General features: G+C 45.0%; 1 protein-coding gene across 9 annotated transcripts in view; it reads right to left on the bottom strand.

Moving 5' to 3' along the window:
* The window catches only part of HERC2 (HECT and RLD domain containing E3 ubiquitin protein ligase 2), a 230,679-nt gene that overhangs the window by 114,905 nt on the left and 99,777 nt on the right, over positions 1 to 15,997 (bottom strand). For 7 of the 9 annotated variants that reach the window (XM_033400202.2, XM_049712569.1, XM_049712568.1 and 4 more), the window contains 10 exons: positions 15,379 to 15,570; positions 10,175 to 10,362; positions 8,871 to 9,063; positions 7,329 to 7,547; positions 5,320 to 5,501; positions 4,642 to 4,789; positions 4,365 to 4,561; positions 3,895 to 4,125; positions 2,902 to 3,040; positions 1,339 to 1,482 (listed from right to left, as the gene is read on the bottom strand). In XM_033400202.2, coding sequence (XP_033256093.2) covers positions 1,339 to 1,482; positions 2,902 to 3,040; positions 3,895 to 4,125; positions 4,365 to 4,561; positions 4,642 to 4,789; positions 5,320 to 5,501; positions 7,329 to 7,547; positions 8,871 to 9,063; positions 10,175 to 10,362; positions 15,379 to 15,570 — 1,833 coding nt within the window. The remainder of the gene's footprint in view (positions 1 to 1,338; positions 1,483 to 2,901; positions 3,041 to 3,894; positions 4,126 to 4,364; positions 4,562 to 4,641; positions 4,790 to 5,319; positions 5,502 to 7,328; positions 7,548 to 8,870; positions 9,064 to 10,174; positions 10,363 to 15,378; positions 15,571 to 15,997) is intronic. The other 2 variants (XM_004276886.4, XM_049712567.1) reach the window with 2 other exon arrangements.

The raw sequence follows: 15,997 nt of genomic DNA, 5'->3' as shown, positions 1-15,997 counted from the left end.
TTTCCAGTCAGCCTTACCTCTCATTCTGGTAGTCAGGGCACTCTACCACATGACTTCAACTGACCTCTCCAGCTTTAGCCCCACAGTCCTCGATAAACCCTGAGCTCCTTACAAAGCTCAGTACCCACATACTTACTGCTTATGCCTGGGCTCCTACAGTCTCCTCCCACGGGACAGAGATGCCTCAGTAGCCTGCACCCAGGGTCTGCCACACACTTCTGAGGCTGCTCTCCCCAGCACTCAGCTGCCAGCATCCCCCAGACGCCTGTGAACCTGTGCTCACATGTCTTACAGCACACAGGCCCGTACCTTGGACAGAGCCATCTGCGTCCATTTTCTATCCCCACCCTCACCCCAGAGAGTAAAAAAATCATAAACAAGGACTATCTTGTTCCCCATAATATTTAACACAATGTCTTTCAATAATAGGTAATCAAAAAGTATTTCATAGCTTTGGTTTTTTTCTATTCAAAGTCATATGAACTCATTCCAGAAAGTTGAGGTAATACAGAAGAGTACACAGAAAATAAAGTCAGCTGAAATTCTACTGTCACTATTTTGGTAAGCAGATGAATCTATGGCAAATCTACAAACAGATATACATAGCAATGAGCTTTTTTGTTTATCATTTTCAAGTTTCCATGGCATTAACATATATATATATATATATATCTCATCACTGTGAATGGCGCCATGGCACTCCACTGCATGGGTACCCCACCTAATAATGGGCATTTAGGTGTCTCCAGTTTTCATCACAAAAACAATACCAACAAAAAAGCCATAATGAGCATCTGTAAACACGTATCTCCACGGCTTTTCATGTGATAAATCCCCACAGGATGACTTGCTAATCAATGGATATACAGATACAGATATGTGTGTGTATGCATTTTGAAGTCTAAGATTTCCTCAAATGCCCATTAAATGGTTGTACCACTTAAATTCTCACTAGCAAAGTGTTAGAGCAGTGCCACTTTACGTGCATACGAACCACCTTAGGGCCTTGTAAAAAATGCAGATCCTGATTTCTTAGCTCTGGGGTGCGGCCTGAGAGTCCACATTTCTACATGTTTCTATGTGCCATCAATGCTACTGGTCCTTGGGCCGCACTTTAAATAGTGAGGCAGCAGAGCACTGTTCTCCCTCCCTCCCCACCAAATCCCCTCAGGCTCTATCACTTTTCATCAGTTACTAGCCAGGTTGCACATCTTCCTTGTACATGTAGAAGCCATCTGTACCTCCCCTTTTATGCACTGCCTGTTCATGTTCCTTGCCTGTTTCCTATTGGAGTATCTGCCTTTCTGACAGATTCAAAAGGGCTCCTTAAAAAGATACCTGTATGAGTAGCTGCAGCCTCCTGAACAGCTGGCTGAGACAAGATCTGCCTGAGCTGGTCCTGGTGGGAAAGCAGAGCACGGCCTGCCTTCAGAATATACAGCTTTAGCTGCTGGCACCTCAGCAGGTCCAAGTCTACTTGTCCTGTGGGGGAAAAAAAAGGACTCAGCAGGAATGGAACACGCTGCTTGGGCTCTCCCCCTCAGCAGCTGTACAGCCTTGAGGAAGGCACTGCCCTGAGGGACTCAGCTGACCATGTCAAAGCCTGTCCATAACGTAGGACTTGCCTTTCCCAGTATTGTAGGTAAGCATCCTCTACCTCCCTCATGTCTTCTCCCTTTCCCGCTCCCCATGCATTACCTCGGGATGGGGCGAGTATTAGACAGTTTAACACAGTTAGAACCGTGTTAGCTATTGCTAGTATAATCAAATATTTCCCAAATTGCTGAAATTTCAACCAGATACCTACATCACAAATAAAATACTTCCACCTTGTCTTCCCAAGACGCCTATGAGACACTTTTGTCAGATACTCACAGCATACAGTTCTCTAACTCATCAAAACCATCGCACCCTACAGAATCTTATCTAAACAAATGACTGCAGTAATGTCCACGGGCGGACTGAGGAACAGACTAGGGAAGCCACCACAAGGATGGTAGGCAGACCACAAGGAGAGCTAGACTACAGTCACAGCAGCAGCGTTCCAAAGCAGGACATGCTGGAGGCCATGGAAGGCAGCATGGGGACGTGGGAATGTGGGATGGGAGGACACAGGAAGAGCCAGAGGTGCCACTGGGGCACCAAGCTCGAATACCTGGCAGACAGGTTTATTCACTGTGACAGGAAACACTGGCTAATGGACAAAGTTACTTGAATTGTTGACATGCTGTGGTTTACATGCACCTGGCCCTCTAGCCAGAGATGTGAACTGGAGATCCAGAGTTAAAGGTGTTTACCGTCATAAACGCTGCAGCAGCAATTACAGGAATGGGGGAAAATGGGTGAGAAAACTCAAGAATAGTGGGCAGAAAGATCAAGAAGTTATGGATGAAACCACAAGGATTTCCAAGGTGCAAACAGCAGTCAGGGAGAAGAACTCTCAAATAATATGTGAGGGGCAATGTAAGGAAAGTCCAGTGAGCAGTGGAAGAGGAATAGTTCCAGCACGAGTGGCCTTGGTCTTCGACGGGTGGCCAGCATCCAGACACCAAGTGAGGCAGGTCCAAACACACAGGCCCTGCTAGGTACGGTTGCAAAGAGGCCAGGGGGTAAATGGGGAGGGGGAAAGAACACAGATTCCTCTTCAAAAAGTGTGCGCAGAATAACGCTGGCACCAGGAGGTAGGGAGGCCTGGGGTTCTTCAGGTGCCACCCCCGCCATGGCATCATTCTTTGCATCACACACTCTCATCTACACACCCACCGTCACTCAACCAGTGGCCATCCATCTGAACCCAAAGACTTCAGCAGTGACAGAACTTGCTCTGACGAAGCAACAAACACTGTCCAAACAGCACCAGTTAAGACTGTAGCTGTTTCATCATGAAGGGCATGTACTGACCTGCAAAACCCTGTTTAGGTGACTTCTTTATTTTGTGTTTTTCCAATCTGCTACCAGCAAGGTTCACCAGCTGAGCCCAGACCGAGAGCATGGGCTCTGTGAAGGGCAAGTTGGTGACGCTGAACGCCGCAGCAGGGAGCTGGAGAGGGAGCACAGAAACCTTCAAAGTGTGTCCAACGAGAAGGACAAATGAACGTTCTGAAAGTTATCATAACTATGAGTCTTAATTCTGAAGTAACAAACATGTTCATAAGTCTTTCTAGATCTGAAAATAATTTTAAAAAGACGACCCCAAAGGCAAGATAAAGGCTTACATATACAGTAAATATAACCTAAATTAATTTTTTCTTTACTGACTTGTTAAACAATAATTACATCATGGTGGTAGTTATTTTCTTAGATATTTTCTATACATTTCAAATTCTCTACAACATGCATATATTCTTATAATAATCAAAAACAGCATTTTATTGAAAGATATAGGCAAATTGCACTTGGGTTATATCAAAGTAATATAAATCACTCACTTTCCCTATGGATCCCTAATTCACAGATTTAAGACGACAGTAGCTGCTACATAAGTCGTGTCACTGAACATAGTCATTAAGCATTTTCAAGGTGAAAAAAAGATCATTTTTTTTAAAGGAGTCATTTTTAGGTTTTTTTGAAAGTTGAGTCATTCAATAAAAAATAAATTTCATAAATTCACATTTTGAAATAAATAAAACTAACTTATACTTACACAGGACCCTCTAAATTGCTAATGCCCTTTCATGTCTTTTGAGGCTAAAATAAGACACATGAACTACTAATCTATATACAACCCTGTGAGACAGGCCCTGTTAATCAAAGGGAAAAAGATAGATGGTTTTCCTCAAGTTGGGTAGCTTCCTAGAAGGCCAGCCTAAACTACAAGAATCAAGTTCTTCCCAGGTCTAGTATAAAAAACCCCTTTGCCTCATTACCTAGTAACCCAAACACAAGTTCACCTACTGGCTTCAGCTGATTCAGTGGGCAAACGCGACACATCCGCATGTCGGAGAACTGCACGGTGATTTTGCCCTTCGGGGTGATGCGAGTCACGGTGCCTTCTCCAAACTCATCATGCATGACTTGTCCCCCTAGTCGCAACCGACCGTCAATGCCTCCAATCACAGCCAGGACTGCCATGAGGCCCCCCACCTCAGGGGTCTCAGAGTCAGGAAAGTAGTCCTCTAACAGAGCCTAATGCAGACAGACAGCAAGCTTGTAGACGAGAGCCCAGGGGCTGCCTGTCTCCTACACACTTGCAATTAAGCCAAATTCACTTTTATGTTAGTTTCCTCAATAACTTTTTCCAGTAAAAAATATTTTAAAATACATCCTTGAACAAAATACACAGCATTTAAAAAGGTAATTTGAAAGTTAAATCAGCATTCTACAGAGAAAAACTAGCAACTGTGAAAAGGCAGTGCGGCACCCACCCCCTCTGCCGGCTTTCCCGTGCAGCCGGCGGTGACGGAGTGCAGCTGCGAGTTGATGTACTTGTTGATGAGTCCGTTCCACTGGCCCAGGGAGTGCAGGGTGCGGAGCAGTGCCACCACCTCCTCCGCCAACGTGCTGCTGTGTGTGGCAGTCAGGGAGGCCTGCGGCCGGGCCCTCCGCCTTCTCAGTGTGGATTCTGCAGAAAACACGCGAAGGAGGGCCTCATGACGCCCTGCTCGCTTACCCAGGACACCGGTAAGGGGGAGAGCTGCCCACCTCTGAGGAACGGGACATCTGAAGAACAGGTGGTGAGCAAGCGCCCCAGGAAACCAAACAGCTTCTCCACAAGGCACTCCATGTCCCTTGCCCTTTCCGTCTTGTCCCACGACGGAAGTACTGCTTGCAGTAAATGTACAGCTAAGATCTGACAAGGGCAATTGAAAACAGCGAGCATTAAAGAAAGCCACTGTCTGACAGATTAGGAGGTTTTACTTTATTTTTTGTTCCTGTAACACAATTAATCATGTGAAAATTCTAATATTCATGATTCTAACAGCAAGATAATTACATCCAGGTTGATTAGTGATATGGATTATCAGAGGTTAAAAAATAAGCTACATTACACATGCAGATATTCATTTAATTAAAAAATAATTCCTTTTAGTTTAATTCTTCTCAAGACAATTATACCACAACTCCCATGAAGCAGATCAGAGCAGCTGGTAGGATTTATCACTTCACAGAAAAGCAATTCAACTAAGGCTTAACAACTGAATCAATTTAAAATAATCAACTTCCTCAGCCTCTGAACTCTAGAAAATCTACTGTGTTAGTTCCAGTTCTTTTCTGCCCTCAGGCACCTAATGACGACGGCCAGCTCAATGCCACCTCTGATGGGGCTCCCACAGTCCCAAAACTCACGCTAAGCGGGGATCAGTCTGGCAGCACAGTTACCTGCCGCTGCAGCGAGGCGGCGGTGAAAGGCGCGTGTCCCTCCACGACCTTCGTGAGCAGTGCGATCCAGGACGGGGAGCTGAGGGCGGCACACATGTGCGGTGTGAGGGCGATGCTGCGCACGAAGCCCAGGGTGCACCAGCTCCTGTGCTGCTCCCGGCTCACCAGCCTGCTGGGGGAGGCTGCCAGAGCAAGAGAGACCAGCTTGGTACCCCATTTCCAGAAATAAATGCCCAGTCCAACTTTTAACTTACCTATATCACATTACTTTCAATAATAAGCTCCTTTCCAAATATATTACAGTTTCAATTATTCTAAGTGAGAGCAACAGGAGGACCTGCGACTTGGCTCAAGGAACACTGTAGATTTTAAAAATCTCTAAGGTACACAGAGCAACTCAAACTCGCTAAGGAATTTCATCTACTTACTGTCTCTAAGCAGTAGGAAAACAATTCACAATTCAATAGCAGTTATCTGTGGGAGGACATCTGGTATAGGTTGTAAATTTCACATGTTTTAAATATCCCCCAGGAGCTTGTTTATATTTGATCTGCATCATAAATTTCCAATCCAAGTTTAAGAAGGCTACGATAGTAGAATGAGAATAAGAGGTTTTCACAGGGTTTAGTTTACCCGGCTTGACTCTGCCGAGAGCATGACCCTATCTGCTTCTCCCAGGGTCTCCACTAGCGGACACCTGGGGCTTCCGAGCCCTCCTGGCTGGCAGAGGCCCTGAGGTGGGGTCACGCCACGTGACCTGCTCAGATCCTGGACCAGCTTCCCTTCCCCAGCTTCCACGGACCAGCCGTCCTATTCTCCAGGCCTCCAGGCCTCCAGGGACACCACCCTTCAGACATGCTCTCTCCCATACTCAGTCACACCCACACACATGCACAGGCACTCGCACCCCAGCATGTCTCAGGTACGCACTCTCACGGCCACTCACACTCACTCACACATACCCAGTTACACAGATCCACATCCACACTCAGTCTCACTCAAACTCACACTCACATGTACACACACACGTTTGCTCCACTCACTTCCTCAACTTCTCCCCCACTTACACATACTCACATTCACATACTCAGAACACTTTTGTAGGCTGAATTGTATCCCCCAAAATTCATATTCACCCAGAACCTCAGACGTGACCTTATTTGGAAATAAACTCTTCACAGATGTAAGTAAGGTAAGGATTGAGATGACATCATACTGCATTAGGGTGAACCCCAAATCCAATGAAAGCCCTTACAAGAGGCAGAAAAGAACAGAGGAGGCATCCAAGTGAAGATGAGACAGAAACTGGAACGATGTGGCCACAAGCCAAGGAACACTGGAGCTACCAAAGCTCAAAGAGAAAACGAGGGGCCCTCCCCTGGAGCGTTGGGAGGGGGCACAGGCCTGACGGCACCTTGATTTTGGACTTCTGGTATCCAGGATTCTGAGAGAATGAAGTTGTTGCTTTAACCCACTGTGAAGGGTTGAACTGTGTTCAGTCCTACTATCTCAGAATGGGACCTTATTTGGAAACAGGGCCATGGCAGATGTGATTGGTTTAGATGAGGTTAAACTAGATTAGGGTGCGTCCTTAATCCAACGTAACTGATGTCCTTATAAAAAGGGGAAATTTGGAGACAGACACACACAGGGAGAATGCCATGTGAAAATGAGGGCAGAGATCTACAAGCCAAGCAATGCCAAAGATTGCCAGCAAACCGTCAGAAATTAGGGGAGAGCCTGGAACAGATCCTTCCTGCCCTCACAGTCCTCAGGAGGAATCTGCCCGGCTGACACCTCGATCTTGAACTTCTAGCCTCCAGAACTGTGAAGAAATAAATTCTGTCACTGAGGCTGCCAGGCTGTGGCACTTTGATGTGGCAGCTCAAGCAAACTGATACACCACGTCTGTGGTAACTCGTCACAGCAGCAGCCCTATGACACGGACACACCCACACCCCCCACACGCGCACACACACACACACACACACGACAAATCCACAGCCCACTTCTGACTCTGTGGTCCACAACTGTCCACTGCATACATGTCTTGTCTGTCGTTCCACTCTCCACCAACATTCGCAGCAGCCCACACAGAGTCTTGACGGCTTCGCTCTGCATAACTTCAGCATGGACTCCAGCAGAAAGACAAAGAGTCTGCAGTAAATTAACAGTGCTGGTAAGCATCACTGCAGTGGGGTGAATGTTCCTTTCAATTTGTTCAGCTTCTGAAAAAAAGAATCAAAATAAGGAACTATACTCCCAAATAAACTGGAAAATGTCCCTGCATGTAACTTAAGGGATTTAATATCACATTCTTCTTTTCTTACTGTGGAAAGGGAAGCAGCTCTTTGCAATTAAAGACGGAATTCAGGATGCACAAGGGCTCACCCTAATCAGCTCTGGCCCCACCTTACTCAAAGGAAACAAGCCTTTTAAATTACAGTTAAATTTTTTAAAGCAATCTCAGCATACAGCTCAGAAGCACTAAAATGATTTCAAGGATCCAACTTATCAAATGTCAAAAGCCGGCTGCTGATGAGTTGGCTATGCCCTGACGAAGATGAGGCGGCCACCTCCAAGGAGGCGGAGCCTGGTGCTCACACGTCCAGGCCATCGGCCTCTGGATGAGGAAGACACAACTGGGCCACCTCTCTGTCACTTGGCCTGCCCTGCTCAGGGCCCAACTTCACAAGCGAAGCCCCCAGGCAGAGAGCTGGGAGGAGGGACACCTGGCCTGGACACTGTCAGATACAGTGGTAACAAACCAGCACCAACTATCTAGGCAGGGCCACACAGCTTCCCACACACTACTCCTAACATGCCCAAGACAGGGGTCATCCATTTATATCTGACATGCATGGAGCAGCCTGCACATGCGATGGGCACAGAACACAGCCTCTGCCACCTTCCACGCCACCCCTTCTCTAGTGAGCTCAGCCTCTTGGGTCTCCTCTCCTAACCATAAGAGTGACCTTGGGAGCCTGCCATGCTATGCATACAGCAGACACCTGAGCCCCAAGAATCAGTGCCAGCCTCCTAGACAGTCTCGCCAAGATCGGCATCCCGGGGTCTTTCAGATGCATCTCAAAAAGTGTCATGGAGCCCTCCTCCCACAGCCTTACCTCTCCTTACAGGGTTAACTTTCTGAGGTCACTCTAAGTTCTCACCCTCACTTTCTCTAAGGCAGTAAAGTACTGACTAACTCCACATTATGTGCCACATTCTGAGGGAAGGGCCTCGGGAGGGGAAAGTGAAAGAAGGAAGAACACATGCTCAGGGCACAGTGGGGCAATGCCCGCAACTCCAGGAACAGGCTCAGGGACACCAGGAGGCCCACCAGGGGAGAGGACACAGCAAGCCCCCCACTGCCTCACCCCGCCACCCCCCACTGTCTCCGAGGCAAAATGGGGAGTCAAGTCCCTCAGAAATCACCCGGGGCCTGTCAACTAGACCTTCCGGGAAAGCCTGACCTACAGAGCACCTCTCTCACTCCCAGATGAAAGGACGGGCAGCCAACACACAGCTTGCCAGGTCCCCCGGGCACCCACCGGAGTCGTCCTCCGTGTCCGAGTCGTCTGCCGAGGGCTGCGTAGAGGCCGGAAGCTCCGCCAACTTCAGGTCGTACTTCCCCTCCTTCCCCATCCTGTAAGAGTTGGTGCTGCCTGTGTCCCACTGGACCCTGATCCAGCCATCCTCTCCAAGTTCACCAATCACGCGGCCGAGGCCAGGAGGAGGTCCGTCCTGAGGAAGCCAAAGCAGAGACGGGTTAAAGGTGTGCGGGCCTGTCTGTCACAGGAACACTGCCTGTGAAGGTGGCTGCAGCAATGGACACAGCCCCCGAGTCCACAGGGGGCTCCAAACCCACCTACATGCCCAGCTCACATCATCACTGTAAAGTGAACACCAGCACGAACCTGCTCGCACGCCTTTACCAAAGAGGTGAGCGGGGAAAGCACCACCTCAATTAGCACGCTCTCTAAGCCAGTGCAGAGACCAGACTTCCCAGCCTGGTCCTGCCACCCTGCTCCTTGGCCCCTCAACCCCTCCTGGGGCTTCACAAGGTCAGGAACCTCCAACAAGCACCAGTATCTCCTCGTTGCCTCTCGTTCTTCATTTTTCCCCCAGATCTTTGAGTGAACCTCTACCTCTCATTTCTATGAGGAGAAGCTGTTTTTAGGATGCTGCTAGCTGTTCCAGTCACTCTGATCTCTGAGATGATTCTCAGGAGGCATGTGCTTAACAGTGAGGCTGAGAAAACCTGGACATGACAAGAACGCTCCACGTCACAGAAGGGCGAGCGCTGTCCTCAGCTAGTGGCTCCAAAACCGGCGCAGAGCCCAGCCCCCGACCTCTACTTGGGGTGACCTGACAGAGACACAGGAGCAAAGTGCTGGGGGAGAAGTGGAAAGATGGGCACCACCCAAGCAGGTGCTTGTAGCCACTGGGTCAGCACGCCTTACCGGCACACGGCCATGAGCTCACAGAGGCAGTGTCAGAGCTTTTCCTACATGATTATTCAGGTGAGGATTACCCTCTCCTGCCCCCTCTCACACTTGTTCTGGGCTGCACCTCAAGTCGCGCCTATGCCAGGAGTTTCCTGAAAAGAGTCGCCACTCCTCATAGACTTGATCCTGTTCAAGGGCCCTAAAGCAGGCCGCTGCTACTCCCTACTGGTTTTGAGATTCTATTCACCTGCCCGGAAATCAACAACTACATCACCTGTCAATCACACATGTCCTTGAATGAGGTAGGTATTTATTCCAGTTTCCACCCACTCACAGCATGCAAGTCAGGATGTGCAGAAGGTGACTAACGTATATGGCTAATGTGTTTAAGTCAAATCTCTAAGTACCTGATCACCCCATTTCCAGTCCACGCCTCTCATGACCCTGGTTCCAATCTTCATCATGGCGGCCAGCTCTGGCCCTGAAACTGGGAGCTGTACCGGGGCTGTTTCTTTCCGTGTCTCTTCCAAAACTGTGGCAGAAGCTCCTCGGGCAGAAGAGTTCATATCTTCTTCAACATTATCACAACTAGGGCCTATCAGAGCATCAAAAACAGCAGATGAGCCAATAAGTAGTTACAATTTCCTAATCTTGATATATGTTTTAAGTATTACATATTAATGAAGATAATAATTTTAAAGAATCCGCAGTATATTTTTCTACCTATACAACAGATACCATGAAAAATTTACTGATGAGAACTAAAATTTTTAAAAAGGTTAAATGGAGGACAAAATATATAAATATGTATCAGAAGATGTAAAAGATATAAAAATTCTCAGGAAAGACATTTACTCTATTTCTAGGAGTTATGCCCCACTCCAAAAAACAAAATGATTTTAAGTTATTAGAGAGACATTCATCACTCATACTTTTATTAGAACAGAAAAACAAAAAATAACCACCTAAATGTTTAACCGTGTGAGAAATTAACAAACTTTAATTATGGTACTGTAAAGAAAAGAGCTGACAGAGCAGGCCTGATACTGCTGTCCCTAGACAGCCTGTTTGCAAGTCAGCCATCAGCTGGCCTCTGGGAACCTGGATTTCGTGAGGGCTCCCACCATCCCCTCACTGCCAAGAATGCATCCCTGTGCCTAAACTGTTTGCACAAACAACATGGTCTCTGCTGAAACCTGCTTCCTTCTGGGGCGCCTGAAACTTACTCAAGTGCCAGGCAGAGATGCCTGCATGACCTGCCCCAGTGAAAGCACAGGGCACGAGTCTCCACACTTTGCATGTGAAGACAACATTTCACATGTGTGGTCACAACTCTTTGCTGGGGGAACTAAGTGCACCCTGTGGGTCTCCACTGGGAGAGGACTTGTGTCTAGTTTCTCCCAGACTTTGCCCATATGCCATCATTGATTTTGCTTTCTATTCTTTCACTGTAATAAACTTTAGCCCTAAGTATGACTATATCTAGAGTATTGTGAGGCCTGCTAGCAAATCATTAAAACTGGGGGTGGTCTTGGGGACCCTGACACAGGGATGACAGCAATGGGATTCTCTAGAACAACTCTGAGTCACTGAGATATTGCAAAAGCATTGTTCGGTACAAGGAAGAATGAAGGGATGGGACATGATGAATATTTGGTCCCTGGTGGCCATGGAACCACCCATAGTATAAAACAGAAGCTGACCTGTCAGCTGTGAGAAATAAAATTTACCAATGTATTTGAAAACAGTAAATTCAACCCCAGCAGCCAGCTTGCTTGGACTGAGGGAGGGGAAAGCACATCCCTGGTAACCCTGTGGTCTTTGTTCTGTCTCCACGTAAGAGGAAAAGTGCCCCAAACATTCCCAAAAATGGGCTTGGGTCGGTTAAAAATGTAAAGTTTGTGTTCCACTCTCCTCCAAGAGGGAGAAAAAAAGGTTATTCAATTCCCAGGTCTGGAGTAAAAGCTTTAGATAAACTGGAGGGAAAATAGTCTTTTCTTCAGCCCGGCAGTGCCTCTGTGAGGCCCCAGAAGGGGCAGGGGCTGCATTCCATCTGGGATCTCCCCTGGCAGCTGTAATGTTAACCCTCTAAATGCTGAATTTGCTGCTGTTTTACATTTTGCAATAAGAAAAAAAGGAGAATCTTTCTTTAAGTGGCTTTGTATTTTGTGGCTATTGTATGTAGAGGTACACATAAAAATTAATATAAAACATATGCTTATCATTTCTTGTATGAAAGAGAAATCACCTTGATCAGAGAAAGCAACAAAGATAGATATGTATTCATTGGACACAACTCCCTGGCTTTTTGCAGCCAGTAGTCAGATTGGAATTTAAACTCTTGAGTACTGTTAACAGAGGAAGCCCCCATAATTAATGATTTGTGCTATGATTTTTACCTACTGGAGTCTCTGGAAAAAAGGGAAACAACAGAAAAAGAAAGGCAATTTCTAGATGGAAATACACTTTCAAGATTTTTAAAAACAATTTTTAGTTGCTAATGAGGTCTGCAGAAATCAGATGTTGACTGACAGTATGGTGCATATTTCTGAATGGGTCGTGTGGGCACAAAGACTGACAAAATCAAAGAGCTTAGGAAAGCCTTGCTCTTTCATTTGGACTTGGAATACTGGCCCTGTAGTATCTCAAAATTTCAGGCAAAGAACAACATTATAAACCAATCAGATCTAACAGACATGTAGAGACATTCTACACAAAAAGAGCAGAAGACACACTCTTCTCAAGGACAAAGAGAACAACACCCTCCAGGAGAAGCAGTATGTTAGGCCACAACACAAGTCTCAATAAATTGAAATAGGGGCTTCCCTGGTGGCGCAGTGGCTGAGAGTCCGCCTGCCGATGCAGGGGACACGGGTTCGTGCCCCAGTCCGGGAAGTTCCCACATGCCGCGGAGCGGTTGGGCCCGTGAGCCATGGCCGCTGAGCCTGCGCGTCCAGAGCCTGTGCTCCGCAACGGGGGAGGCCACAACAGTGAGAGGCCCGCGTACCGCAAAAAGAAAAAAGAAAGAAAAAAAATAATAAATTGAAATAAGTAAAATCATATAAATTATGTTCTCAGACCACAATGGAATGAAACTAGGAATTAACAACAGAAGGAAAACTGGAAAATTCACAAATATGTGGAAATTAAATAACACACACTTAAACAACCAGTCAAAGAAACAAAAATCACAAGAGAAATTAATACTTTGAGACAAATGAAAACAAAAACACAACATACCAAAGCTTATGAGATGCAGCAAAATCAGTCCTAAGGGGGAAATTTAAATCTATAAATGCACACAGTAAAAAAAAGAAGATCTCAAATCAATAACTTAACTACACCTGGAGGAATTGGAAAAACAAGAACAAAGTAAACCCAAAGTTAGAAAGAAGGAAATAATAAAGATTAGAGCAGAGATAAATAGAAAATAGAAAAACAACAGAATCAACAAAACCAAAAGTTGTTTTTTTGAAAAATGTCATCAATAAAATTGACAAACTTTTAGGTAGATTAACTGAAAAAAAAAAAAGAGAGAAGATGCAAATCACTAAAACCAGAAAGAAAAAGTGGAGACATTGCTACTGATCCTATAGAAATAAAGAGAATTATGACCACACTGTGAACAACTGTATACCAATAAATTAGCTAACCTAGATGAAATTCCTAAAAACATAGAAATTACCTGCCTCAAGAACAAATAGAAAATGTGAACAGACCTAAAACAAGTGAAGAGTTGAATCAGTAACCAAAAAACTCTCAACAACAACAAAAACCCAGGGCAAGATGGCTTAACTGGTGAATTCTACCAAACATTTAAAAAAGAACTAACACCAATTCTCTAACCCTTTCAAAGACAGAATAGGAGGAAACTACTTCCTAACTCACTCTATGAGTTACCAGCATTACCCTGATAACAATAAAACTATAAAATACTGCTCAAAGAAACGAAAGAAGACCTAAATAAATATAAAGCTATCTCATATTTATGGAATGAAAGACTTAATATTGTGAAGATGGCAGTACTCCCCAACAGGATCTACAGATTCAATACAATCCCTACAAAACCCCAATGGCCTTTTTTGCAGACATGGGAAAGCCAGACCTGAAAGTCATATGGAAATGCAAGGGACCCAAAGTAATCTTGAGAAAGAAAAACAAAGTTGAAGGACTTATCGATTTCAAAACTTACCACAAAGCTACAGTGTTCAAAACAGTGCGGGACTGGTGTAATGACAGACACAGAGACCAACAGAGCAGAACTGAGGGTCTAGAAACAAACTTAAGTATTTATAGTCAAATGATTTTTGACAAGGGTGCTAAGAACTTGAGAAAAGAAGAGTCTTTCCAACAGATGATACTGGAACAACTGGATAACCAAAAGAAATAAAGTGAACCCTTACCCCACACCATATTAAGAAACTACCTTAAAATGGATCAAAGATCTAAATATAAGACTTAAGGAAGAAAACATAATGGGTAATCCTCTTGACCTTGGATTTGGCAATGATTTCTTAAACATGAAATCAAAAGCACAAGCAACAAAAGAATAACAGATAAATTAGACTTAATCAAATTTTAAAATTTCTGGGCACCAAAGAAAAACAAAACCCAGACTGGGAAAAAAATGTCTTCAAATCCCATAACTGATAACAATCTAGTATCCAGAATATGTAAAGGACCCAGACAACTCAAAACACAAACAACCCAATTTTAAAATGGGCAAAGGACATGAACAGACGTTTCTCCTAGATATACAACAAGCACAGGTAAAGAGGCTCAACATCATTCAACATTAGTGAAGTGTAAAACAAACCACAATAAAATACCACTTCACGCCAAGTAGGGTAGCCTTAATTCAAAAAAAAAAAACCAGAAAATAACTGGTGTTGGCAAGGACATGGAGAAACTGAAACTCCTGGCCCATTGCTGGTGGGAATGTAAAATGGTATAGTGCTGTGGAATAGTTTGACAGTTCCTGAGCAAGCTGAACACAGGATTACCATATGACCCTGCAATTCCACTCCTAAGTATATGACAAAAAGACTGGTAACAGGTGTGCAAACAAAAACTTGTACACAAATGTTCCTAGCAGCACCACTCACCATGGCCAAAAGGCAGATACAAGCCAATGTCCATCAATGGATGAATGGATAAATAAAACACAGTATATTCATATAACAGTTTTCAGCCATAGAAAGAAATGAAGTACTGATACATGCTAAATGAAATAAGCCAGATAGAAAAGGCTAAAATTGTATGCTTTCATTTGTATGAAATATCCAGAAGGAGCAAGTCCATAGAGACAGAAAGCAGACTTGTTGTTGCCAACAGCTGGGGGAGTGGGAATTCAGGAGTCACTGCTAAATGGATATGGGTTTGCGTTTGGGGTGATGAAAAGTTATGGAACTAGATAGTATTAAGGCTTGCACAACACTGTGGATGTGCTTACTGATGACAATGACTTATAAACTTAAAAGTACTTAGAATAGTAAATTTTATGTTATTTGTATTTTACCACAATAAAAAAAAAAAGTTTATAAAAAGAGAGAGAGAGATCAAGGCAAAACCGTGGCATTTTCACAAAGGACTTAGGGCGATGCCGACCCACCGATGAGCCGAAGTGCTGTCTGTGTGAGAGCGAGCATGCCGGAGTTCAGCAGGAGGCTCAGGTTGTGGGCACCGTGCTGCAGGGTGAGCGTGCTGAGCATTACCAGGAGAAAGCGTGCTTGTGGGGTTGTCCCCAGGCTGGGTCCCGACGGGTTCTCATTTGTGATGGTTTGCAGGGGGACAGGCTGGATACCTAAAAAGCATTGGCACCTACATAAACTTCTTGTGCGTGGATACAAGAACATACACGATGAAGAAAGCATTAACAATTTTTTTTATAAGTCTGTCTTTTTCATCAGATATCCATAGAGTGTGGACATCGGGCAGCTCTGTATTGCTTTGCAATAATCATACCACCATCACTCCACATACAGCTATCTTCATCTGTCTACAAAACGTATCACACTGCTCTTCTAAATATCCCTGGTGGCTTACTCATTTCATGTCAAATGTAAGAGAGATATTTCACTTCTCTTCCACAAAACCAATCCTACCACTTCTTTGTAGATGCTCAAACTGTCCAGGAAATTATGTATTAATATAGGATACACATTCTAGGATAGATTGTGTAAGTGATACACATGAAAATGTTAAAATGCAAAAGCTTTATATTAGGATAC

Source organism: Orcinus orca, chromosome 7, assembly GCF_937001465.1.
Source record: "Orcinus orca chromosome 7, mOrcOrc1.1, whole genome shotgun sequence".
NCBI classification, from domain to species: domain Eukaryota; kingdom Metazoa; phylum Chordata; class Mammalia; order Artiodactyla; family Delphinidae; genus Orcinus; species Orcinus orca.
The sequence above is the reverse complement of the archived record's forward strand: the minus strand, read 5'-3'. Positions and strand labels throughout refer to the sequence as shown.